At 44.4% G+C, this 27,105-nt stretch overlaps 2 protein-coding genes across 6 annotated transcripts in view; both read left to right on the top strand.

The window, feature by feature from the left end:
- Window positions 1-10,724, top strand: part of LOC129701069 (centrosome-associated protein 350-like) — a 112,172-nt gene extending 101,448 nt beyond the window's left edge. The window contains 4 exon segments of the mRNA XM_055642022.1: window positions 1,086-1,478; window positions 3,559-3,705; window positions 5,851-5,973; window positions 7,397-10,724. Of these exon segments, the coding sequence (XP_055497997.1) occupies window positions 1,086-1,478; window positions 3,559-3,705; window positions 5,851-5,973; window positions 7,397-7,561 (828 nt within the window). The 3' untranslated portion in view covers window positions 7,562-10,724.
- An 889-nt stretch (window positions 10,725-11,613) lies between these two features.
- Window positions 11,614-27,105, top strand: part of LOC129701070 (regulator of G-protein signaling protein-like) — a 67,834-nt gene continuing 52,342 nt past the window's right edge. For 4 of the 5 annotated variants that reach the window (XR_008724148.1, XR_008724147.1, XM_055642025.1 and 1 more), the window contains exons 1-8: window positions 11,614-12,007; window positions 15,215-15,288; window positions 16,277-16,351; window positions 17,467-17,596; window positions 20,636-20,776; window positions 21,656-21,763; window positions 22,561-22,722; window positions 25,391-26,343. Coding sequence is in view for 3 of the 5 variants with exons in the window: in XM_055642025.1 (XP_055498000.1) it covers window positions 12,004-12,007; window positions 15,215-15,288; window positions 16,277-16,351; window positions 17,467-17,596; window positions 20,636-20,776; window positions 21,656-21,763; window positions 22,561-22,722; window positions 25,391-26,343 (1,647 nt within the window). In the remaining 2 variants the exon portion in view is untranslated. The remainder of the gene's footprint in view (window positions 12,008-15,214; window positions 15,289-16,276; window positions 16,352-17,466; window positions 17,597-20,635; window positions 20,777-21,655; window positions 21,764-22,560; window positions 22,723-25,390; window positions 26,344-27,105) is intronic. The other variant, XM_055642024.1, reaches the window with a different exon arrangement.

Genomic DNA, 27,105 nt, shown 5'->3' on the forward strand with positions numbered 1-27,105 from the left:
AACAACATCCACTTACTCTCCTTTTATATTCTATTTCCTGAAAGAATTCCAACAGGTTCGTCAGGCTAGATCTCTTTTTCACAAAATCATGCTGACTTCGGCCTATTTTATCACATGCTTCTAAGTACTCAAACCTCATCCTTTATAATGGACTCTTAAATCTTATGTCCCTGAAAACTTTGATTATCTGAAATCTAATGTCAGATTTAAAATTGCCAATTCATCTTTGAAAGCACCCCCAAATTTCTAGTTTTCTCGGTTGAGCTTCACCATAACATAACTGACCTGAACTAATCAGAAGCAGAAATTCTCATGGCCTGCCTTCCTCAAAGTCCCCCACATCACTGCTGTTAAATTTCCCTTGACCAGAGAAGTAACTATTAGAGTAGAAATGTTGGTCACACCATATCGATAGCATAGTTTGTATTGTTTGCAGTGTGTAGGTTTCAATTTAAGGAAGGTCGCAGATACGGTAGAACTCCAATGATCTGCCATTTGACCATTTGGAAATCCCGATCATTTGGGATCCGAGCAGATCATGTTTCCCCCACTCACCAGGCTCCTGGTTCCCACGCTCCCTTTGTAGTTACTGGGAAATTTATTATAATATACATTCAATCTTTTTTTAGAAAAAAATTAAAAATGTGTGGGGTATTTAATGGGAATTATGTCCAGAGGTCTGGAAAATCAAGTTTCACTCCACAATCATGAGAGTGCTAAATTATTGGAGCTTTACTATATTTTTAAACCTGTTTCCGGTAAATATTTTGATCCTCATTTTTTTACAATTGATGAATTGTTTATAATCCACTAAATAAAATGCAGAATGACAAAATGAAAAATGTCCTGTTAATTAGAGATTGTTGTCTTCTGGGTTGAAATCCATGTCCATAATCCTCAAATTTGGAAGATAATTGTTGCCAGTGTCTAATCCATCCCACTGTCTCAAGCAACACTATTACATTACCTCTATTCTTTGGCTTCTGGGTTAAAGTTTGAATTCCACATTTTATTTACGTCTTGCTTTGCCCATTTATTTGCTGCTTGTTTTGTGACTTTTAATTTGATTCTGTTGTCTGTGACAGGGCAGCCCAGTGTTTGGCACGAGTGGGCAAGAAGAATTGACCAAGCGCCTTGCGGAGCTTGAATTGAGTCGCGAGCTGCTGGATGACCTGGGAGATGAGCAGGACTGGTTTGAAGAAGACTTTGGACTAAGTTCTCGCAAAGTGCAGCAGCCAGGGCCAGAACTGGAACCACAGTTAACCAAGGCTGTGGCTCTGAAAGTCCACGAAGAACAACATTTATCTGTACCTCATGATGCACTGGAAGTCGAGAAGTTGGTCCATGCAGCTGCTGAAGAACTTTGGAAGTGGCAAGAGCTGGCACACGATCTGTGGGATTTTCAGTTGCCCCAGGATTATTTTGGGAATAACAAAGGCCAAGATGTAGAGAGTGTCAGCAGAAGAGTTTATTGTGAGGTGAGCGCCAACTCTTGAATTCAAAGACAAGTTGTATCTCACTACTTTGCTAAGGAATATACCGTGGGTGATGTGTAAGAAAGCACGGCAAATGCTGGTTTAAATCGAAGGTCGACACAAAATGCTGGAGTAACTCCAGTCGAGACCCTTCAGACTGTGGCTGATGCTGTACAGTGAGTTAATATGACCATATACATAACTAATATATTATTAAATGGAAGTCAGGCAGCTCAGAATCAGAATCATCAGCCCACTTTGTCCATGCCAACCACCAAATACCCATCTTAACAGCTCTTGGCCCTTGGCTGTGACATACCTCCATGTGCTTCAATTCCTTTACTTTTGCTCAGTTTCTAGTTTCACCAATTAGTATTCCAGTTTCTCCAAAGAGGGTGGGCTCTCTCTGTGAGACCCGTCTCTCATAGTTCTACCTACTCATTGACTCCGCTCATCCTCCTGCTTTGGGTAATTTCTCATGCTTTCTTCCAGCCATTCTTTATCAATATCTTTATAAGCTCCTTTTCGTGCCTTACATTTGCTCTTTTGTCACTGTTTTTGCCAACCAGCATAAATATTAAATAAGCATTTTTGTCTCAAAATCCTTCACCATCACACCATATTTTATTCTTGGTGTGAAAAGTCCTGCTCAAATCTGCTTTGATACCATTATGCTTCTTCTCCTCTGTGTTACTGAAATTGCACTACAAATACTTGACAATGATGCAGAATATTACAACTAAAGTTTTAATGAGCCAATCATTTTCTCATCACACTTATGTTTTGTTTCAATGTTAAAGTCATCTGATTACCTTCCTTTGTGGTCGGCCTTATTTATTACTCCTAAAAGAATGTACATGTGATCACTATTGTACCTCTTTCTAACTATTAAACATTTCATTCCAGATGTACAACATTTCCTTATACTTCAGGAATGGATTACATTAGATTTCTATGAATTAAACTGCATCTGCTAACTTCCCATTATGCTGCCTATCTATGACCTGTGGTCTTTAACAATGATCATAATTTCAGTTCCTCCCATTCCTCTTTTGTGTCTGTGATTCCTAGGCATGTTTTTGAATGAAATGTTAAAGGGCAGTCCAAATTAAAACCTGTGAATCCTTGCTCTTCATCTGATACTTTACCTGAATCATAACAGATTTTTAGAAGTTGATTACTTTTTTCTCTTGTCTGAATGATGCTTGAATGATAGTGATGATTCATCTAATTTTAAGTTTCAGAGAATTTTTTTTGCACAGTCGTGCCAATCCACGGACGTTAGGGTACTGTTATAAGTATAGGAGTTGGAACCTTATGTCACCAGTTGTACGAGTATAGAAGTTGGGGCGTTACGTCACGGTCATACAAGATGACAGTGAAGCTGCACTTGAGGATTGTGTTCAGTTTTGGTCACCTTCTTTAGGAAAGATGCATTAAACTAGAAAGAGTGCAGTGAAGGTATACGAGCATGTTGCCAGGATTCGAGTGCCTGGTTCATAGGGAGAGATTAGACTTTATTCCTTGGAGTGCAGGAGGTTGAGAGATGATCTATGGAGGTGTATCAAATCATGTGGGGAACAGTTAGAGTGAGTGCAGAGTCTTTTTTCCAGGGTAGGGGAATCGAGAACTAGACGGCACGAGTTGAAGATGAAGTAAGGATGAAGTAAGTCACCGTGGCAACATTTTCACACAGAGTATCTTGAGTATATGGAAATAGCTGCCGGAGGAAGTACTTGACACTGGTATAATGACAACATTGAAGAGACACCTGGACAGGTACATGGGTAGGAAAGGTTTAGAAGAATATGTGCCAAACACAGGAAAATGGGACTAGCATAGATTAATGGGACTAACTAACTGGAGCTGCTCACATAGATGAGTTTGCCCTAACGGCATATCTCCATACTATATGACTATTCTATGGCACTTTTGCATGAACATAATTTTGTATTTCTCCCTTGATTCATAGTTAATATTCATGCAATAATGCATTTTGCATTGCTTTTCTTTATTGTTGGGAATTATAAATGTCGTGTTTATCTGGAATGAGAGAAACTAGTTAATCTCTTTCCTTTTCCAGGCTGTATTTAATCTAACAAGAGAGATTTTCAGCGAAATTTTTGCAGAAGATCCCAATGTCAGGCAGCCCCCATGGATGAAATCCAGCAGAAACAGCTCTACTTATTTCAGGCGAGTGAGGAATCCGCAGGATATCAGTGAAGTAAAGGTAAGAACTTTGAAGTAATCTTTGGTTATCAGTAGTATAGTATTATAGTGTTCTAGCTGAATTGTGCAGACTGCATTAGCAAATGACTTTGATTTTGCAAAGTGGCCTCACACCTTGCTGGTCATTGATATAATTATACTTCATATCCAAAACACAGTAGAAATTACTCCTGTTTTTTCTTAACTCAACATTTTATATTTTCTTCATGCATCTCCAATGTATAGATTTTTGTATAAACTTGTAAACGTGTGTAACTTTTCTCAGCTTCGTACCAAAATACTTTTATAAAAACAAAACACCCTTATATTCTTAAATGTTGCACCTATTAAAGTAAGTTAGCATGATGTTTCACTAATGACTAATCTCACTTAATGAATGCCACAATAGAGAGCACCCAGCACACATAGATGAGATAGTATATCTTAAATTTTGTTTATAAAACAGATCATTAATTGTCAATGGACCTGCAAAATAACAAAGTAATTTTACAGTTAACATTGGATGAACCATTCTTTTTCCCCTCAAAGACACATTGCTGATTATTATTAACTAGGAATTATATGGTCTTTGTGGGTGGTGCAGAAGGGGTTTACCAGGATGCTGTCTGGATTAGACGCTATTGGCTATAAGGAGAAGTTGTCCAAACTTGGATTACTTCTCTGGAGTGAGGGGTCTTTTTCCCCCAGGGTGAAAATTTCAAATACTAGAAGGTCAAGCTATAACGTAAGGGGGAGAGTTTAAAGGTAATGCACTAGATGGGTTTTTCTTTACAAGGGAATGATGGGTGCACAGCCAGAAATGGTTGTACACAAAGGCACCAAAGACATAGGGAGGTAAAATAATTGAGGTCCTGTGGGGTGAATATGGGGACTTGTACAAACGGTTAAAAAGCAGGAACTTGAGGGTATTCATCTCTAATTACTCCCTGTGCCACATGGTAGGAATAAGATGATAGGACAGATGAATGCATGGTTGAAGAGTTAGGGCAGGGATTCTGATTTCTTGACCAGTTAACAAGGTCAGCTTAAGCTGAGCAGCTGAAAGCAGTTAGCATCTTGGAGTGCCTGGTCCTCGTGGGTATATTAAAGGGAAGGCAGGCACCAACAGAGAGACCATTTTGGGAACGGCCATGTCGAGTGCCGTTGCATTGTGGAGGATAAATGCTGAGGCTTTAAGTTCAGAGTTCGGCGTGGAGGCTGAGTAGAGGGTGATGAGGCAATATGGTGCAGGCTGTGTTTTTCCTTTATCTATTGCTGTAGAAATGGCAGCTAGTGGCGTAGAGATTGCAGGGATAGCAGGGGTATGCTCCTGTAGGATGTGGAAAGTCCACGACACTTCCACTGCCCCTGAACACTGCACTGAACGAGCTGTTGGATTGAATTGCATTTATTTCCATGCAAGAGGTCAGATGGATGTGGATGAACTAGGTTTAGATTTATTATTGTAACATATACCAAGGTACAGTGAAAAGCTTTGTTTTGCATGCTATCCAAACCGATCTGATATACCATATATGTTTATAATTAGTTCAAATTCAAGTACAATCAATTGAGCAAAGGGAAAGATAAAGAGTGCAGAATATAGTTCTCCGCATTGTAGTGCATCAGTTCCTTAGATAAAGTCCAATATCCCCAATCCGATAATGGTGAATCGAACAGTACCCTGGCTTATGGAAGGTCTGTTCAGAAGCCTGATAACTGAACGGGAAGAAACTGTCCCTGAATCTGGCGCTGCTTGCTTTCAATGCATGTGCGATTGGGAGGCTAAGTGAGGGACAGGACAAGCAGATTCCTTAAAATTCCTTCACTTTTGTTTCTTTAAATTTCCACAATGCTTTATTAATCTGAACTCTACCAGTACCTGTGAGCAGCCTGCTACCCTCTGGTGGTGTAACAGAATGTGATTCCACAAACCATTTCCAGTTTGTTGCAGAGGTATTTGAGTTTATCTTCAGTCTGAAATGCTTATCACTCATGTAATAAATTTGACTGGTGCTTTGAGTTTTCCACACATTGAATAGTGACAAATAAGATCAAAATAAGAAATTGGAAGACCAAAACTGTTGAGAGAGGATAGAACGGTTGGGGGCTACGTTGTCAGTGTTCTGAAAAGTGACAACCATTTATCATATACTTCTGCCCACAGACTTACATTTCCAATGAAGTCCTGAAGTTGTTTGGGATCAGTAAAGAACAAGACCACAAGACCGACTGGCAAAAAATGATGAAATTTGGCAGGAAGAAACGGGACAGAGTTGATCACATTCTGGTAAATCCAAAGTCTCATTTTCTAAATGTACAGTTTTACTTGGCTCTATTTAATTAAAACTAAGGACAGCATCTTTGCACATGTGACCCCAACAGATTGCAAATGGTATAGGATATGTTTTTTGCCTGTTTTCTTTGTCTATACATAGAAAATAGTTCAGTTTTCAAGTTAAACTGAAAATTAGGAACTTTTCAAAATTGTATTATATGTTACCGAATGATGGCACCACTTTGAATATAAATACATCAGATGCTCAAGAAAAATATCTCCTTCAAATTGCATACCATCTGGAGACACTGCTGTTCCTTTATGTCACTTGTTCAAAAAAATCCTGGATTCCCTCCCCTCTTGCAGTACTGGGGGAGTAATGTTCCCAGAAGACTGCGTCTTTTCAGTAGGAGAGGGTTGGGGAAAGCAATAAGTGGCAGCCTTCACAGAGATTCATGTATCCACTGCATGTGTTTTTAAATACTCCTTGCTAAACCCTTAAAAATACAACATAGTGGTTTATTATTCCATGTTGGGTCTAGATACAAACCAAAGCCTTTGATATGCTGCTTTGGAAAAGTGTCTCTGTCTTAGCAGCATTATGCTAATCTTTTTTTCTACGCAGGACATGTGTCTGGCCTGTGAGTGACATTATTATCCCTGAACAGTTTGTGTTCCTGCTCTTTATCCTCAATACTCCAAAAAGGATAAAGAAATCTTTTAAATAGCCTATTTTGAACTGGATTTAATTATCCAATTCCAGAGAAATGTACCCCATCGTGTTCATCTCAGTGTTGTGAATTCTAATGGTGAACAACTGTGGGGTGCTGAAATCATGATAAAAGACCATAGGAAATTCTGTCCTCAAACCTGTTTCACCAATCAATAAGATCATAGCTAATCTGTAGTAACTCCACTACATGTCTTGTTTCATAATCTTGTTGCTCCCATCTAATTACACTTCAAAACAGAGATTGAGAAGATTTTTCTCAGTCCTCAGCCTTGAGCTTTTGAACCAGAGCTCCAAATTTCAACAACACCCTGGAATGACCCTGACCCTCACTTGAAGCTGGTTCTGTCAACAGAATTAGTTTCTCTGTAACAAATCCCTGAATCATCTCTAAACACCTTGGTGAAACAGATCCTGAAACTGCATTCCAACAATGCATCTCTTTATAATTTAATCTTTTAAACCCTAATATCATTTGATTCAAGATTGGTTGTACATACCCACTGATATTCCACCAGACTCTGTGGAGCTTCTATCTAACATAATACTGCTGTTTGGAATGTGGGCACCCTAGAACCTTGAGGTTGAGGCAATCCTGAAGTTAGGATAAGCGTTAGATTAAGACTATGTACAAACTGTAGGTGTAAGATAGTGTAGCTGTACCATATCGTCTTTTAAACATAAATACAATATCTCCTTTTGCAGGTCCAGGAGCTTCATGAGGAAGAAGCTCAATGGGTCAATTACGACGAGGATGAGCTGTGTGTGAAGATGCAGTTGGCAGATGGGATTTTTGATGCCCTGATAAAAGACACAATAAACGTACTAAATCAAATTCACGAGAAACGGTCAAAGCTCACTCCATCCTAACTCCGGCTCTACCATCACCAAACTGGACAACAGAAGGAACTCTGGCCTGACTGTTCTTGAGCAAGTCAAAAAGTTCCGAACCATCACATCCATTGGGTTGTCACCTGGCATGTTGATTCTTGAATGAGTCAATGGTTTTTGATACTAACCACATTCTGAAATAGGCAGCATGTGGAAGCCACAAGTGCCAATTTTACCTTCTCGTTTATATCTATTATCCCATTTATTTATCTAAACTATAGCATACTTTTGAATCGGAGATTTGCACATTAATTTTGTGATTATGCCTGTGTTTACTTTTTAAAAGAATGTGATTGTGTATCTTGAGGTGCTATGGTATCAGTGTTTGGTATTTTGCTCGCTCTGAGAGTTGAATAGATACCATGCATTGAGGATAAATGTGATCTCTGGGTTAGAAGTGTATCTGCATGATTGAAGTGGAGGCCAAAAAGATTGTTTGACATAGAAAAATGCTTCCTTAACTTTTGTTTTTAAATTATTTTATAAGGAAGAACAGTGTTTTATTCAATTAAATGGGCTCTATTAAGTTTATTTTACGAGAACTGTTGCACACTAAGTTGACTTTTGCAATCACTTTTCGAATCAGGAGCTGTTTTAAAAGTAAGATCAATAATTTGGGTTACAACAACTTGGCGACTTGAAGTCAGTCAGTACAGTGTTTGTTCTTTGCACTCATTTGTATGCTGCACTCCAAGGTAAACTGTGTGCCTGAAGAAAGATTCCTTGGCAGAGGGAAGGAAGTGGTTTAAAACCCTTTAAAAGATTTAAAGTTGTTTGGTGATAACTAAACAATATACAACACTGCTGCTCCCTCAGGTGGGAATTGCTCTTTTCTGTCACCTTCACTAGGTGCTGCTCCTATCCAAGTACTTGCACTCTAATGTTCTGCAAATATATCTGGTCAAGTTTTCAAACACCAATACTACTTCTGCCATCTCTTGGCTGCTCGGATCTTCTTGTGACAGTGCTGTATTTCAAGAAGTTGCCTGTCAAAGTAGATGCAAGATCTCAGATTTGCTTTCTTGAGAAACACAAGACTGACCTCACTGAACCAAGATTAATCCTTGACTCTCTATCACTGCACATGACACAATACGTTTTTAATTGACTGAGTGGTCAGTTGCTTTCCAACTTGCACTCAGTTTCAACATAGAGCTAACCTCTACCTTTGATACCAAGTGCAAGATGCTGAATGCATGGTTGAGAAAATCTTGATGAGGAGAGTGATATTTTTCAGCAAGGCTCTCGAGCTGAGATGTTGGCTGACCTTTTTCCTTTTTCAGTGTCACAGCTGATATTGGTATGTTGGATATTGGTAGTGCTGCTGCCTCATGGTTCCTCTCACTCAGGTTCAATTCTGATCTTGTGTGCTGTCTGTGTGGAGCATGTACATTCTCACCATGATGCTGGGCTTCTCCCAGGTGCTCCAATTTCCTCCCACATCCCAAAGGCATGTGTTGGTAGTTTAATTGGCCTCTGTAAATTGCCCCTGGTGTTTATGTGTGGAGTAGAATCTGGAGGGAGTTGATTAGAATAGGTTACATGGAATGAGTGTGGGTATGGGATTGACTAGATGGACCAAGTGGCCTTCTATGTTGAAGGGAAAGATAGTAATGTAGAAATAGCCTGGGAATGTGGCTGCTCTAACATGACAGGTTGGGAATGCAATCTGAACATTGTGGGTTGGTTCCACTTGGAGTAGGTAAACAATGTTTCAGATTGCTTTGAGGTTAGTTATTGCGGATGCATATTTTTTCAATGCTCAGTTAACATCTTTGCTTGTCTCCTACTCTCTTTCCCCCTCTCTTGTAATTATCAGCGTACCAAAGGAGCTGGAGCAGCATTGCAAACGTGCTTCTTACCAAACTGTTTGCTACTAAACAAAACCCCCATGTTCACTGACTGGTGGGGTAACACAATGCTGGTTCTGGTTGACAGTCCCTTCAGACATGGGTTGAAATGCAAACCACAGGATTCAAGCCAAGAATTGATAAACACAACTTACTCAGTAGTTAGTTAGTGCTTTAATCCTCAGCCTGTTCAGGGATGTTATGACCAGTTTATCCATAGGGCTCGATTTTTAAATAATTGCCTTAGTTACTTATATACTTGAGAAAGCCTGTACAGTGTACATGTGGCACAAGTTCTAGGCTGCTCGATGACACAATAAGATAATGAAACCTATTTATTAAGAACTTGAAGTTCAAATGCTGCTGTGCTCAGTGCTGTTCCTTGTCTCCCATTACATTGTGCCCGGTCTCTTTCACTCTGCTGGGTAGACTAATACAAGGGGACTTGCCTAAGTGTACTATATAGTGCAGAGCTACACAAAGGAGTACTTGACTGTGTATTTGTATAATTGTGTGAATGTGTGTAAATACTGGTTGAGCATTCCTCTCTGAGGCAATTCCTTCCCTTTTGTAATTTTATGGGGAAGGGCTAATGTGTGCAGTATGGCAATGTAAAATAGGGTTTTCTGTGTATACATAACTATATATATATTTGATAACAAATTGACTTATTAATACTTAAGAATTTTGTAAATAAATCGTTATTGATTTCTAAGCAGCTTCAGTTTTTAATTTCCTTTCTCATCAGTGGCATGGTTGACGGTAATCACTTCCATAAATCAGGTAAAGGATTGTCCAGTGCATCGATGGATGAAGAGAGAATGTTCCTTGAGACAGACTATGCTTACATCAGATGAAGTCTGATGTCTAGGGCTTGTTTACCTGCCTTTACCTATCTCCAAGGTGAGATGGTAGTTTTCACAATGGGATTGCCCTCTTTCGCAAGGTGACACCATGTAGCTCTTTTATGTTAAAACTCTAGTTTCTCTTACCATCTCATGTCTGGGATTGCTGGAAAACATAGTAACCTTGATCTAATATTTCAGAGACTCGATTTCAAACCCTGTCATGGCAGCTAAGAAATTCAATAATCTGAAATGTCTACTTTTTTAAAGGAAAACTTGTATAATAATTACCTTCAAAGGAGCAATCATCTGGTCTGACTGCCTGTGACTCCAATGCAATTGACTCATAACTGCCTTCTTAAATAGACCCACAAGCAATTTATTTTATCTGCTACACTAAAGCAGAAAAATAATATAATCACACGGGCCAACCAACATCACAAATATATCTGGAGAAACTCAGCGGGTTTCGGCCCGAAACGTTGCCTATTTCCTTCGCTCCATAGATGCTGCTGCACCCGCTGAGTTTCTCCAGCTTTTTTGTGTAACCTTCGATTCTCCAGCATCTGCAGTTCCCTCTTAATCACAAATATATCTAGTGTTTTGTGAGCGTTGTCCAACAGGCTGTTACAATGCAGAATAATAAATCGGCATCATATCAAGACTCATTCTTCACAATCCCTGGATACATCATGTCCACTGACAGATCAGACCCATCAAAGGCCCAAAAAGTGGAGGGGATGTCCCTTGTGCTCTCAAATTGACTCCAGACCCCATGGAAGGAATACTTGATTACCACAACTGACCTCCCTCAATTGATGAATCAATGCTGCTCCATGGTAACATTGGCAGAAGCACTAAAAGCAGCAGAACAACCAATGTCGTTCACCTGGAGACTCAAGTGCCCCTCGTCAAGATTGGATTGGGAGCATCACCACGGATGGAGCTGGCTGAGTTCTGAAGGACAGTACTGTTTTTTGCCATGTGGTCAGTAAAGCAGCAAGAGGTAAAAACCTTGCCCTCAACAGACTACCTGCAGCTAATGTGATACAACATGGCAACAGTGGTGGAAATGACAGTCTTGATTTGGAGTCACAGCAGAGAAGCAGGCCTTTCAATAACCCATTATAGGCCCAGGATCGAACCCATGTCCCTGGCACCGTAAGGCAGCAACTCTACAGCTGTGCCACCGTGTCAGAGCACGTTTGTGAGTTGAACTTCAATTTCTGCACTATTTGGGGCAGGGTTATCCTCGGTCCTGTCAATGCCCCCCTCTAATATACGCTTCTTGAGCAGGCAGCAACGGACAAAATCCCCCAATACAAGTATTCAATAACACTTCTAAAACACTCAATTGTTCACAGAACATTCTGCTCCATCCTGGGATCAAGGCGGGCACGATACAAAGAACATTTTGTTCTCGAAATCCTGTCAAACTTTCGTGAGTTTTAGTTAAATTCTCTCCTCCTCAAATTATAATTATCCTGCCCGCAAAAGATTATCACTGTACTTTAACGAGGTTTCATAACAGTCCCCCCGAGTAATAATTCAGAAGATCAAGGCGTTCATCTTGCTTGCTGATTTTGTCTGCTTTCAAATAAAACCGGTGTTGAATTTAACAGCGTCACAATCCCAGACATTGACACGTAGGGAACAAGCTCTCGGCCTCCTGCCGACTCTGCGGATATCTCAGTGTGGAACTTGCCCCCTACTCCTGCAACCAAAAATGAGTGAGTCACAAGCCAACTGCGCTTTTCCACGCGGTGTAAATTTCTGGTCGAGTCGCACCGTGAAGCTGTAGCTGAACGTGGAGACCGTTGGCTGCACAGACACCCTGCTGTTTTCGCTTTCGGCTGCACACTCCCCGGGACTTTGCGCTGGCTCTGGGTCCCCAACTCAGAGGGCAGCTGCCGCTGGGATACACCTCCCGGCAGAGAAACCCAGCAGGTGGCTTCGATTCCCTAATGTCACAGGAAACGCAGCTCGGTGTAACCGGTGTAATGCAATGTGGAAACGGGATTTTAGGCACATAGTCTCACACAGATGTGTGTATCCCAACTGGGGCCTCTCTGTGACTACGAGTTGTGACATCCAGTTGACCAGTCTGTCATATGTACAAGTACAATGATGCGCAGGTACGGTGAAAAGCTTGTTTGCAGCAGCATCACAGACACATAGTCTCAACCAACATAAAATGTACATATATTCTGCAAGGTAGTGAAAAGAAAAAGACTTCAAAACAAAAACAAGACTGTAAAACAAAATACAAGTCACAAACAAGTCCATATAGTACAGTTCTGTGTCTGAAGTACCCTTAGGGTTGTGATAGTTAGTTCAAAAACCTGATGTTTGTTGAAAAGTAGTTCCTGAACCAGGTGGTGTGGGATTTCTGGCTTCTTTACCTCCTGCCAGACGATAGCAGGAAGCATTGCGCGGATGATAGATGTTGCATTCTACAGACAGAGCCTCGTGTAGGTGTATAATAGCATGAGGGAAATAGATAGATAGAATGCACAGTGTTTGTCCCAGAGTCTGAAACCAAGAAGTAGAGTGCATAGCCTAAAAGTGAGTGGGGAAGATTTAGTGGTGAGCTGAGGGGCAACTTTTTCACGCAGTTGGGTGTATGGGACAGGCTGCCAGATGAAGTAGTTGAGGCAAATACTATTGAATTGAATTGAATTGAATCCTTTATTTGTCATTCAATTGGTCTGAACGAAATGTTGTTGCCTGCAGCCATACATGTAATAATAAACAACACACAATAAACACAAATTAACATCCACCACAGTGAGTTCACCAAGCACCTCCTCACTGCGATGGAGGCAAAAGGGTGCTCACGGGAGTCCCTTCCTGAGCCGGGACCCCAGGGCGATGGTAAGTCAGCCCTCACGGGTGGTCGAAGCTGCAGCCCCGCCAGCGGACGCAGCTGTCCACCCTCAACCTGTGACCCGCGAGCGCCGAGTCGTCCACTGCTGCGGCCGAGCCCTGGAAGGTCGCCGCTGCAGCTCGAATCCCCGACCGGCCAGGAGCGTCTCGCCCCGTTGGTACAGTCCGCGTGCCCCGCACCGGGCTCTACCTCCGGGATCGCCTCGAGGTCGGTCGCCCTCAGGGGTGTCTCAGCCCCGCCCGCCACCTCACCGCCCGATTGCCCGTTGGTAAGTCCTGGCTGGCTCTAGGGTCTCAGGTCGGGGGGAGTCAAGAGAAGGGGTGATACGACAGAAAGAAATGGTGGAGGCCGCCATTCCCCCAGAACGGGGGAAGAGACAGAAAGCCCTGTTTCAGCCCCCCCCCCCCCCCCCCCCCCCCACACATAATACCACCTAATAACCAAAAGTTTAACTGAGCAAGACAAAAAAAACAACACAAAAAAGTAAAAACAGACAGACTGCAGGCGAGCCGCAGCCGTTTCACAGCGCCGCCACTTCCGGAATATGTGCTGCGCTGCCCTATAGCAATATTTAAAAGACATTTGGGTAGGTACATGAATAAGAAAGGCTTAGATTGATATGGTCCAAATGTGGACTAGCTTAAATGAGGCATGTTGGTTGGCATGAAGGTGTTGGGCTAAGGGACCTGTTTCCATGCTGTGACTATGATTCTGAGTGATGCATCATCATTGCCACATATTTTATCCACATTTACCTTGTAGGAGTTGATAGAGTGCAATCTGTGCCACTGCTGTCGAGCATCTGTTCAGCTTAGTCTGAACTGTGTCTTCACGTTGACTTTTAGTAAGTCCTTCCTGGGCTTCTTGTGTGACTCTGCACGGTTAATCCTAAATGCCAAAGTAGATTCTGAATCTATTGATTCATCCAGAACTCGTGGTTGAAGAAGACTTTGTTTTGTAGGTGTACGTTCATCCACAAATATATTTCTCGCTGATGACTTGCATATTAATTTGGGCCCTCTAATGAATCTTTGCACGTCACTCAGTCCTGCGATTCGAAGCAGTCCTGTAAGTACTCCTCTGGTTCGGCGATGGGCATCTTAGATGATCCCATGGAACAAGGGTGTTTCATTTTCACTCCAGTGTCTCGAGTCATGAGGAGGCTGATGTGTGTGGCCAGTGTGGGGAACTCCAGACTCACAGACTAGGGGACCCACAGACAGGTGGTGGAGTGGGTGGGTAGCGTGTGGGTTATGGCACTCCAGCCACCAGTGGCCGTCTGTGTCCTCGTGGTACATGAACCCAAGGTAAACAACAACCTGTAGGCTTCTCCTTAATTTTAAGCCTTCATAGGCTGGAGATTCCCGGGAGAGGTTGGGTATGGCTTGGAGCACATCTTTGAAGCTGTTCCTTTGTCTACCTGCTAAGCTCTTCCCATAGCACAGCTTGGTGACGGTTTTGGGAGTCCGGTGTCAGATGTGCAAACTGTGTGATGTGGCTGACAGAGTAGAGGCACATGAGATGACAGATGCTGGAATCTGGAGCAAATAAAACAAACTACTGGAGGAACTCAGCGGGTTCAATAGTGTCAGTGAAGGCAGAGGGATGTTATACTGCCTATGATCTCTTTTACATTCTAAGTCCCATTGAGTAGTGTAAATGGGAGAGTTGCCCAGTGGGAACTCTACCTGCCCCTGCTGTATACAATGAGGCATAGGGAATACAGACATGCAGGCAGCAGTCTGAGGTGGAGGATGGACAATTTGTAAATGGTGCAACAAGCTGCCAGAAGAGTGTGACAGTCTGGAATCTGACCTCGAAGCTCGTGTTAGTCTGCAGTAAGTTCCTGGTGAAGTCGATGTTGTGGCAACCTCAGTTGCTTCTGCAATGCTTTGGTGGGGGGGGGGGGGGGGGCTGGGGGGGGGAGGGTTTGATGGCTGACCTGATGCCCTGCTTGTGCTGGCGACCCTACAGTATAACCAGATGAACGTGAGATTCCTGTGGCTCAGATCGCCCCACATTAACTCGTGATTTCCTACTTGTTTACCAGGTCGTGTGAATGTCCCCAAGCTGTTAAACAACAATATATTTGTGGATTTCTTAAACACCTATCTCAACTTACCGGTGAGTGATGATCTTCTGTATGGCTCCCCTTCACCTGTAAACAGGAGCAAATTGAAGGGCCGATAACACATTGAGGTATGGGGGACGAGGGGGGGGAGAGTTCCGATAGGCGCGCCAGGTATTAATCCATTTAAAATGATGCTGTTCCCATAGTATCTTGCTCAAAACAAAAGGAGATCTGTGGTCCAGGCATCATCTGTGGAGGGAAATGGAAAGCGGATGGTTTGGGTAGAGAATCTTCACTGTTGCAGTACTGAGGGAGTGCCACACTGCCGGAGATGCCACCTTGTTGCTGTGGCCTTACAGTGCGTCCCTATCTATCCCCTCTGCTGCTTTCGAAAACATTTCTTCCACGCCGAAGGGTTTTAACTCTCATGTCACAAGAACTCCAGAATATAGGATTAGGAGAAGGCCACTCGGCCCCTCAAACCCACCCCATCATTCAATATGAAGATAGACACAAAAAGCTGGAGTAACTCAGCGGGACAGGTAGCATCTCTGGAGAGAAGGAATGGGTGATGGTTCGGGTGATGTTAGTTGATCTGTCCCAGGACTCACCTCCTCGTTTGTGCCTGTCAATTTCATGGCCTTTTATAAGTTTGTCTACTTTTTCTTTAAATACCCCCAGATATCTCCCCTCCACAACACTGGGTCCCGAGCAATATTTATTCCACAATCCAATCTTCTCATTAAACGGTCATTCTTTCATTGCTTTTTGTGCGTACTGACTCAACACGCCGGGCCAAGTAGCATCTGTGTGAAGAGGAACAGAGATATTTCAGAATGAAGATTTATTTTAGATTTGCAGCATCTGAAGATTTTTACTGACTCTGATTTGCCAGTGAGCAATATTTGTGCTGCATTTAAGTGTTACTATGATGCCTTTTCTATGGTTAGCTCTCAGTGGCTGAGGTTTGCCAAGCAATGTTCATTGAAAGAGATATCCCTGGGAGAAGTGGCAGTAACCGTGCTGTGGTTTGGTTTTCAGGTATTTGGACAGACTCCAATCTATATTTTAAAAGACAAATCTTGGGAGCTTCACCCTGAACTGCCGTCCAACCTGGTGAGTCTGCACCGTGTTCACGGATGTGTTCAAACAGAACCTTTCTCCAGCAGAGCAGCTCATGGTGAAGCTGAGCAACGTGTGTTACAGAGACCCACAGCCGGTGAGATCTGCCCTGGCAGTCCTGCACTCTGGAACACAGACGTCTACAGGAGATGGGAGCTTGAAGAGTGTGAATATGAGGGTGTGGGGACGTGAATGGCTATCGGTGTGAGTGTGGGGGTGTGAATGTGAGGGTGTTGGTGTGGGGGGGGGGAGGTGTGACAGTGAGCCTCAGGGCGTGATTGTGCGGGTGTGAGTGTGTAGTTGTGAGTGTGACCGAGGGTGTGAGTGTGAGGGTGACAGTGTGGCTGAGGTGTGGGTGTGTGTGTGTGACAGTGTGAGTGAGGGTACAAATGTGATGGTGAGGGTGTGGAGTATCAAGAGACGAGTGTTTTATTGTCATGTCTTGAAACGGAGCAATGAAAATCTTGCTTGCATCAGCGTAAGAGATATGTAAACAAGTAGTTAATGTATTTGAGGATGTGAATGGTGTGATGGTGTGTATTGGCGTGAGGATGTGAATGGTGTGATGGTGTGAGCGTGAGTGTGAGGTGTAATGGTGTGTGGGTGTAATGGTGAGTGTGTAATGGTGAGTGTGAGTGTGAGGATGCAAGTGTGCTGGTGAGGGTGTGAGTGAGAAAGTGCAAGTGCGAGGGTGTGTGTGTGTTGGTGGATGTGAGTGGGTGTGAGCAAGTATGAATGTGTGAGTGAGCTTGTGAGGGTGGGGATGTGAGGTGTGAATAATAAACAGTAATTACATCCCAGAATATTTGGTTGCAAGAGGCATGAAAACCTGGGCAAGATTAGAAGTACATTGGTAAATAAAGTCAGAGAGACTGAAGCTTTGGGTGAACAATGGTGAACAGCTCTGGGGTAAACCCACAGATTGATACAGACAGAGCAGGTCAGGAGAAACGGCAGTGAATAGGTGTAAGAGTGAATCAACTGATCTAACCTGCACTCACAGATCAGATGACTACCACTCTGCCCTGGTTACTCGTTGAACCACTGGGTTCCTGGTGTTAATTGCTGCCTCTGTCAAATGAAAGACTGGTTGTTGTGCTTGACCTCAGATCGAACACATGAGCGGGTTTCTGAAGTGGCTGGAAGATCATCGTTTGCAGCATTTCCTGAAGACAGACCTGTACCTTCACTTCATTTTGTGCCAACTGTTGCTGGGCATGACTTTGCCCGCTCTGGCAGGTGAGTGCGGCCCAAACATTTTACCTGCTGCAGTCTAAACAGTTCCATACATTTTACCCAGTCATTGAGTCATACAGAACGATAACAGGCTTTCAGCCCAACCTGCCCATGCCGACCAAGATGCCCCATCTATACTACTACAACCTGCCCAGGTTTGGCCCACATCCCTCTAAATCTTTCCTATCTATCAGCCCTCACCACCCTCTGTGTGAAAAATACTTTGTGCATTTACCCTATTTATTCCCCTGATGAGGTTATACACCATAAGATCAACCCTCAGCCTCCTGCACTCCAACATATAAAGTCCTAGCCTGCCCAACCTCTCATAGAAACATAGAAACATAGAAAATAAGTGCAGGCCCTTCGAGCCAGCACCGCCATTCATTGTGATCATGGCTGATCGTCCCCTATCCATAACCCGTGCCTGCCTTCTCCCCATATCCCTCGACTCCACTAATAGAAACATAGAAAATAGACTCCCTTTAAGTCAGGGCCTTGAGTCCTGACAACATCCTTGGAAATCTTCTCTGCACTCTTTCCAGCTTAACGGCATCCTTCTTATAGCAGGGCGACCAAAAGTGAACACAATACTCCAAATGCGGCCTCAGCATTGTCTTGGACAGCTGTAACATAACACCCCAACTTCTATACTCAATGTCCTGACTGATGAAGGCCAATATGCTGAAAGCATCTTGACCACCCTATCTACCTGTGTTGCTACTTTCAAGGAACTATGTACCTGCATTCCTAGTTCCCCTGCTCTCCAACACTCCCTAGTCCCCGCCATTCACTGTGACGGTCCTGCCCTGGTTTGACTTCCCAAAATGCCACACCTCGCATCCGGATTAAACTCCATTAACCATTCCTCAGCCCACTTGCCCAACTGATCAAGTTCCTGCTGTAATTATTGATATGATAACCATCTTCACTATCTACGATACCATCCACTTTGGTGTCATCTGCCTTCTACCTTCTCATCCCAATCGTCCATATACGCCACAAACAGCAATGGGCCCAGCACCGACCCCTGAGGCACATCACTAGTCACAGCCTCCAGTGAAAAACAACCTTCCGCCATCATCCTCTGCTTCCTTCGATGAAGCCAATTGTCTATCAAGTTGGCCAGCTCTCCCTGGATCCCATGTGATCTACACTCCAGAGCAGGTACCTTATCAAATGTGTTGCCTGAGTCCATATCGACAACATCTATGGCTTTGTTCTCATCAACCTTTTTGGTTCTCTAACGTCTCCACTGTAACAGAAGGAGCCGACATCATCCCTGATGTCCTCTTGTTTACGAACTGCCCTGTCTGCCCTCTCAAGAAGAATTAATTGCATGACACTATTTTAAACAACCGAGGAGTTCCTCTATGTGTTTAAGAAGGAACTGCAGATGCTGGTTTACACCAAAGATAGACACAAAATGCTGGAGTAACTTAAGGGATCAGGTAGCATCTCTGGAGAAAAGGAATAGGTGACGGTTCAGGTCGAGACCTTTCATCAGACTCCATTGTCAGTCTTCACAGTATATGTAATCACTAATTGCTGCAACCCTGCATTATAACACTGGTCACATTTCAAAAGGTCCACTTGGCTATGAAGTGCTTTCAGCTGTCATGGACAGCACCAACTTAGTCAAAAGTAAGTAATAGTTTCTTTCTTTCTTTCATTGAGAATCCATCTGATAGGACAGGATGGGGATAGACGGTTAGATGGATGCTTATTTCTCCCATACAGTCTTGCACTGTCTCACTCACCCATGCCAACACATACCTCCTTCACAATCAGCTTTCACTTTCCATAACTACCTTGGATATGGCAACGTATTAAATGCCCACTGTAAATTGCTGTTAGGTATCAGTTCCCCGCAATCCACCGCGCTTCAAAAAAACGATGATAAATTGGTCAAAAGTAATTTTCCTTTCACAAAACATTGTTGACTTTGTCTAAATACCCTGACTTGTTTTCAAGCCTGTCTCTACTATGTCTTTAATTCCAACCTCTAACATTAAACTCTAACTCTTTCTTTCTCTTTCTCTTTCTCTTTCTCTTTCTTTCTTTCTTTCCCTCTTTCCCTCTTTCCCTCTTTCCCTCTTTCCCTCTTTCTCTCTTTCCCTCTTTCCCTCTTTCCCTCTTTCCCTCTTTCCCTCTTTTCCTCTTTTCCTCTTTCTCTCTTCCACACAAACTTCTGACCTGTCACTGGTGTTCCTGCAACAAAATGCTTTTGCTCCCTTTGGAATATTTCTCTCTCCTTGCAAATATCCCTCTCATTGGCTGTGCTGCATCTTGACTGACTGAAACTGTAACTTGATTTGCCTATTCACTTTAACTCCCTCTGCTCCATGCTGTTTGTAATGCCCTCATTTATTTTTAAACTACTCATCTTGAACCCATTCTGCTCTTCCTCAAACTAAATTGGAGAGTAATTTTCCACGTGGGAGAACTAGAGACCATAGCCTCATTATAAAAGGACGTACCTTTAGAAAGGAGATGAGGAGGAATTTCTTTAGTCAGAGGGTGGTGAATCTGTGGAATTCATATTCATGGAACAGCAACTCGTATTCCGCTTGGGGAGTCTGCATCCTGCGGGCATGAACATTGAATTCTCCCAATTTTGTTAGCCCTTGCTGTCTCCTCCCCTTCCTCAGCCCTCGGGCTCCTCCAAAACACTATTTTTTCCCTATCCAGACTTCCTTTGCCCAACTTTCATTCTGCATGGAGATTAAAATTGTCCAAGATTATGACTGTTCCTTTCTCACTAGCTCCTGTTACTTCATCCGTTACACTCTGCCTGACCCTGTGGTTACTGTCAGGGTCCTGTATGCCAATCCCATAAGTGACCTCTTGCCTTTACTGTTTCTCAGCTCCACCAACCACTCACTCACTCCTTGTCATCAGAACTAACATCACCGCTCTCTATTACGCTAAGATCACAATTGATTTTGTTTTGGGATAAAGCTGCACTTTGAGGTTTGTATCTTGCTCTTGGGTTTTCCTTCCTGATCCCAGCTTCCTATTTGCAATGTTTCCGTTTCACAGCACCCAAATATGAATCCATGCCTCAGGAATCGTCGGAATCTCTCGAAACAATGCAGTTCTCTGAAGACAGCGTGTCCTCTGATTCAATAAGCAGTAACTCACAGGAGTCCAGCATCCAGCTGGGCCATGAGGCGGCCAAGGGTGAGTACCAGAATATGGGGTTGTCATCCTGGTTGTTCTGGGTTTGGGGCAGCACGGTGACGCAGTGGTAGAGTTGCTGCCTTCCAGCGCCAGACACATGGTTCAATCCTGACTAGAGTACTGTCTGCACGGAGTTTGTACCTTTTCCCCGGGACCATGTGTTTTTTCTCCGGGTGCTCTGGTTTCCTCCCACAAAACAAAGACGTACAGGTTTGTAGGTTAATTGTCTTCGGTAAGAATTGTAAATTGTCCCTTGTGTGTAGGATAGTGCTCGTGTACAAGGTGGGACAACTGTAACATAATGTCATGACTTTTATACCCAATATCAAGGGAACTCAGTATCACTACTGGTGAAGGACAATGGACCAAAAGCCTTCCTTCACTGTCAGTGGGTCTAAATCCTGGAACGCCCTCCCCAACTGTGGGAACACCTTCACCAGTGGTTTAAAGAAGATAGGTCACCTCCAATTTCGGATAAGTCATTAGGGATGGGCAGTATCAAATAAAGTGATATTGCCCATCCCTACAAACAGCCAGATCACAATAAAGTGAATGAACAAAATTAAATGTGGGGACTCCTGTGTGTTGTTACAACATACTGATTCACGGGTCACCATGCCAAGTTGTGTAATTGATCCACTGAGAGCTAGACAGAGCTCTTAAAGATGGCGGAGTTAAGGGATATGGGGAGAAGGCAGGAACGCTGTACTGATTGGGGATGATCAGCCATCATCACATTGAATGGCGGTGCTGGATCGAAGGGCCAAATGGCCTTCTCCTGCACTTATTGTCTATTGTCTATTCTATTGTCTAAAAGGCTTGCGGTGTGCCAGCTCCCTATTCCTGCCACTAACTCTTTCTGTTCTCATTTTGTTCCAGTAGAAAAAGCACAGCCGAGCGAGACATGGGACCAGTGGCTACTGAAACGCTGCATCGGGAGCGTGCAGGGGATGAGGCGCTTTCGATCATTTCTCATGGGGACAACTGGTAGGCGAATCCCACAGGATGCAATGATGGGAGGAGGTGCAGATGGAAGCAGGCCCCAACACCCTAGGCAGTCTTGTTCCCGTCGTGTGCGTGCGTGTGTGTGTGCGTGCGTGTGTGTGTGCGTGCGCGCGCGCATGTGTGTGTGCGCGTGTGTGTGTGCGCGTGCCCGCGTGTGCTTGTGCATGTGTGTGTGCGCGCGCGTGTGTGTGTGCACTCGTGTGTGTGTGTGCCCGCGTGTGCCTGTGCACGCGTGTGTGTGCATGTGCGTGTGCGTGTGTGCGTGTGCGCGCGCGTGTGCCTGTGCGCGTGTGTGCGCGTGCGCTCGTGTGTGTGTGTGTGCGTGTGTGAGCGCTCGTGTGTGTGTGTGTGTGTGTGAGCGCTCGTGTGTGTGTGTGTGTGAGCGTGTGTGTGTGTGCGTGTGTGTGCGCGCGTGTGTGTGTGCCCGTGTGTGCTTGTGCGCGCGTGTGCGTATGCGTGTGTGTGTGTGCGTGCGCCCGTGTGTGTGTGCGCGTGTGTGTGTTTGCGCGTGCGCGTGTGTGTATGCATGTGCGTGTGTGCCCGCATGTGCCTGTGCGCGCGTGTGTGTGAGAGCGCTCGTGTGTGTGTGCCCGTGTGTGCTTGTGCGCGCCCGCGTGTGCCTGCGCGCGTGTGTGTGCGTGTACGTGTGTGTGCATGCGCGTGCATATGTGTGTGCATGTGCACGCGTGTGCGTGTGCGCACATGGGCTACTCGCTGTGGTTTGTTGCTGGAGTTTAGAGCATTGCCCCGCCATGACAGGATGTTGATGTGTTGTGCAGGGGCAGAGCTGGCGGAGTTCTGGGTGAGGGTGGAGAAGATGCTGAAACTCAACGAGATTGACGTCAACCAGCGAGACCAGTACTTTGCTCAGCTCCGCACGTTACAGGCCACTCACCTGCAGGATGGGTCTGTCGTGATGTCCACCTGCGGAGGTTTTACTGGTAAGGGGTTGACGGGCTCTGAATGGCAACCAGTCAGATGGAATGAGTCGTCCGACATCAAAAGCCGCGGTGCCAGCTAGGTCACTCGTGGATTATTTTCTTTGGTTCTGGCCCTCTGTATACTCCATGTTATTGCTACATGCTGCGGCAGTCTCTGTGAGCAGCAGATAGACACACAAAGGCTGGAGTAACTCAGAGGGTAAGGCAGCATCTCTGGAGAAAAGGAATAGGTGACATTTCAGGTCATCTTTCTATTCTCTTCTTCGTACTCAAGGCCCCAACCATTTTCTAATAGATCTGTGCCTGTCCAGCAATAGCGCTTCCACCTCTGAATTGGAAGGCTGTGCTATAAATCTTGCTCCAGACACTTACTTTTTTTTGGCATCACTTCAGTCCCATGCTGACAGAATGCAACACTGTCAGATGTGCTGTTGTTTGTTGTTTTATTAAACTCGGGACATAACTTCTTGTTTAGATGGACAGGTGCCTTTGGCACAGTTTTACAAGTGGGATTTTTCTCTCTGTGTTCAGGCCTACTTTCTTCCTCACCACTGCAGGCAAATTAGATTCAATGACTACTTATGTCATCCATGATTGGAGGCTTTTCCCAAGTAGAATTTTTTGTTGCAATTTTGCGTTTTGTGGCATTTGGTGTCGATTATAGATCTTTGTGACTGCAGGTGAACCTTTGCAAATGGGACTGGTTTGGATGGAGTAAGTTGGTCAACGTGGACCATTCCTTCTCTCCAGAGATGCTGCTTATCCAGCTGAGTTACTCCAGCATTTTGTGACTGTGACTTTATGCGTTTTTTAATGAATCCGGAATTCCATCCCAGGGAAAGGACAATTGGTAATGGCAGGCTGTGGGCAACACCACCACTATTTACCCTCCTTCTGACTTCCTCACTTAAGTATTTTATTTTCAAATATTTGCCTGCTTTCTAAGTTTCATCTCCCAGGTTGCCCCTATTCATGCTATTAAAAGTCCCCCTTTGCCGCAGTTGCAATCGAGATTTTTGTCATCAGCGGAATTGCTGCAGTTCCAGCCATGAGTGACTTCTGGACGAACATTAGTACTGAATCTGACCCTGTAGTCACCCCTCTTTATAGTTCCCACCCTCCCCTATCTCTACACCCCCACTCCTGGATGTTTCCCTTTCAACTTACTGACATTTATTTTTGTTCTACCTATATCTTTGCACGCTCTCCATTTGGCTCTGTACAGGATCGCCCCCACATTATCTACCTCGCCCCATTCATTTCATTTCTCCATTGAAACCTACACATTCAGATCCTACGTTTAACTGTTAAAGCTCTTACACAGAATGCCTAGAAGTCCCGTGGCCAGCGGTAGACTCTGTAATTCAGAAGCCAGCTGATTGTTTTAGACAGAGTACTATACAATCAACTTCACTCAACTTCATTTAACTTGAATGTCTCCAAGACTTGACCCTGTCAGGTTGTCACAACTTTCATTGTTTGCATTCATTGTTCTTGTTGGTCTTCAGCCTGTGTGCTGCTGCTCTTGATTCACGTCGCATGCGGCATCTCTGATGGTCTCCACCAAGGCTTCTGTTCACCGCACGTCCCTCGCTTCTATTCCTGGTGGACAGGCTCATGTCTATCTTTTCACCCTTCCTGTGCTGTTCAAGGCTGTTAATTCTCACTCCGTTGCTCTCTCTTCCTTGTCCACGGCTTTCTCTTCACCCCTGCCCACTTCACGGCCCACCCAGCTGTGAACACGTGGAAGTGGGAGAGCATGGATAGGGCAAGAGAAGAAAGTGACTGATGTGCAATCAGGTCAGCTTTTCATTTTTGAATCAATGACTTGGATGTTGGTGTAGGGAGCCATATCTCCAGGTTTGCTGATCAGTGGCACATAAACATTGGGCAGTGCCATGCTGGCCATGGCGGGTGGATCTGAGAGGATGCATGAGTGTTCAGCCGCTCTCTGGTAAATGCCTTGGCCACACTGCATCTCCACGATGAGCTGGTGAGATCGGTCAATCTGTTCCATTGCGGGACTCCAACTGAGGTTTATTATGGGAAGTCAGACTGACCGCGATTCCAGTGGGGAATCCGCTCTTCCGAACTGGACACATTGGAATCTCCATTCATCCAAATCGAGAATCACAAGCGATTAGGAGGTAGGAGGCACGTTATGTTTAGAGTGTAGAAACAAAGAACTGCAGATGCTGCTCAATACACAAAATGACACAAAGTGCTGGAGTAACTCAACAGGTCAGGCAGCATCTGAGTCTGAAGAAGAATCTTGACCCGAAACGTTACCTATCCGTGTTCTCCAAAGATGCCGCTTGACCTGCTGAGTTACTCCAGCACTTTGTGTCATTTTGGGTAAGTTAAATTATTTTTTTTTTAACTTATTGTATATGACTTTAATTTGTTTATGTATTATGGTATTTTTAAGTTTTAAAAGACAATGTTTCTAATTATTAACAGAAATTCTAATGGCTTTTATATGTCTTTATCAGAAATATTTTGTACTTAATGGCCTTAACAGCTTTATCAACTTTACACCCTGTCAGAGAGGGCAAAAGCATCCCAGGAGTATAGCAGACCTGACAAGAAGCAATGGTCCTTTGGCTTGGCTTCCCATAGACCTGTGAGTTTGTCTGATCCGTGTTTCTTTCTCCTCCTCGTTGAGAAGATATTTCGTCGTCGAATGCAATGAAGCTCTATCGAACCAGGAGGGATTTCATAGTGAAGCTACAAACGGGAGTCCTGGAGAAGCTGAAAGGGTACTGGTTGCCCCGCTTCCTGATGCACTGCAAACGCAACCTGAGAAAGCTCAACGGGTACGATGTTGTCAGACGGGAGTATCAAGAAAAGATGTCACATGGAAAGGTCACAGAAGACGACTCGCCCAACCCCATCTCAACAACGAGCATGAAACGTACAGAAGGCATCTCCTGGCCCTATTACACCAAGGCTCACAAGCGTCTCCTCTGGAAGCTGCCCTACTGTAAGACCAAGCACGTAAAGATCACAACGACACCGCAGCCTCCGACTAAAGAGCGACGGAGCTGCGGTCGAACCCAGCCAAAGGCAACTGCCCCCAAGCCCACTCCACAGACTCTGCCCAAACAGCAGGAGCCAGTGTGCCCTCATCAGCCATCAACGTGGGTTTGTTCATCATCACCAAGTAGAGATAAACAGATGAAGAGCAGACAGGGTGAGGACACCTTCCTAAAGCGAGACTGCGCTATCCCACTCATCAAAGCTCCTTCGATGCTCCAATGTCAGAGGTTTCCTGAGATGCCCCTGCAGTTCAGGTACCTCCACTGGGCCTTTAATGCAGACCAGCTGGCAGGAGAACCATTTGCATCTTTCTTGAGGATGAAAAAGAACGTCTCCCATCTCTCCTACCTGCTCCTCTGGCACGACATGACAAACTTCTTGAACGTTGTGTTGAGTGTGAAGGACAGAGCTGGGTATCTTCTCAGGAAAATCCTGGGTCAGAAGATCATTGAAGTGTACTTGACTGAGAATAGTAACCAGTATGCCAAGCTGCAGGTAGAAACTGATCAGAACCTCAAGACCCTTCTCCCCTCGGGTCAGGTCATTCCATGGATATTCACTGCCCAGAAGGAGATCTGTGAGGTGAGAGTCCATTGTTGACTTTGTATTAGTGTGTCCTTGTGAAGGAGGAGTTGCGACAAGTGTAGAGAGTGAGCAGCGGCAGCACTAAGCTGATCCTGGGAAAAATTGCCTGGAACAACATATGATGAGCGTTTGTTGGCACTGGGCCTGTACTTGCTGGAGTTTGGAAGGATGTGGGGACCTCATTGAAACTTACCGAATAGTGAAAGACGTGAATAGAGTGGATGTGGAGAGGATGTTTCCACTAGTGGGAGAGTCTAGGACCAGAGGCCATGGCTTCAGCATAAAAGGACATACCTTTAGAAAGTAGATGAGGAGGAATTTCTTTAGTCAGTGGTGAATCTGTAGAATTCATTGCCACAGATGCCTGTGGAGGCCGTCAATGGCTATTTTTAAGGCAGAGATTGACAGATTATTGATTAGTATGGGTGTCAGGGGTTGTAGGGTGAAGGCAGGAGAATGGGGAATAAGGAAAGATAGATCAGCCATGATTGACTTGATGGGCTGAATCACCTAATTCTGCTCCGATAATGAATTTATGAACATCACGCTGTGTGAAGACACAAGGACAGTGCAGAACAAGAAATGTTTTACTCGGGTCTGGCAAGATTAATGTCAGCAGACATCCCTGTATAATTGGCAGAAGCTGTTTTCCCCTGGGTGGGATGATGGCAATAATGAAGCAGTTGTGAGTGTGGAATTCTCTGCCTCAGAGGGCGGTGGAGGCTGGTTCTCTGGATACTTTCAAGAGAGAGCTGGATA

Source organism: Leucoraja erinacea, chromosome 10 (genome assembly GCF_028641065.1).
Source record: "Leucoraja erinacea ecotype New England chromosome 10, Leri_hhj_1, whole genome shotgun sequence".
NCBI classification, from domain to species: domain Eukaryota; kingdom Metazoa; phylum Chordata; class Chondrichthyes; order Rajiformes; family Rajidae; genus Leucoraja; species Leucoraja erinaceus.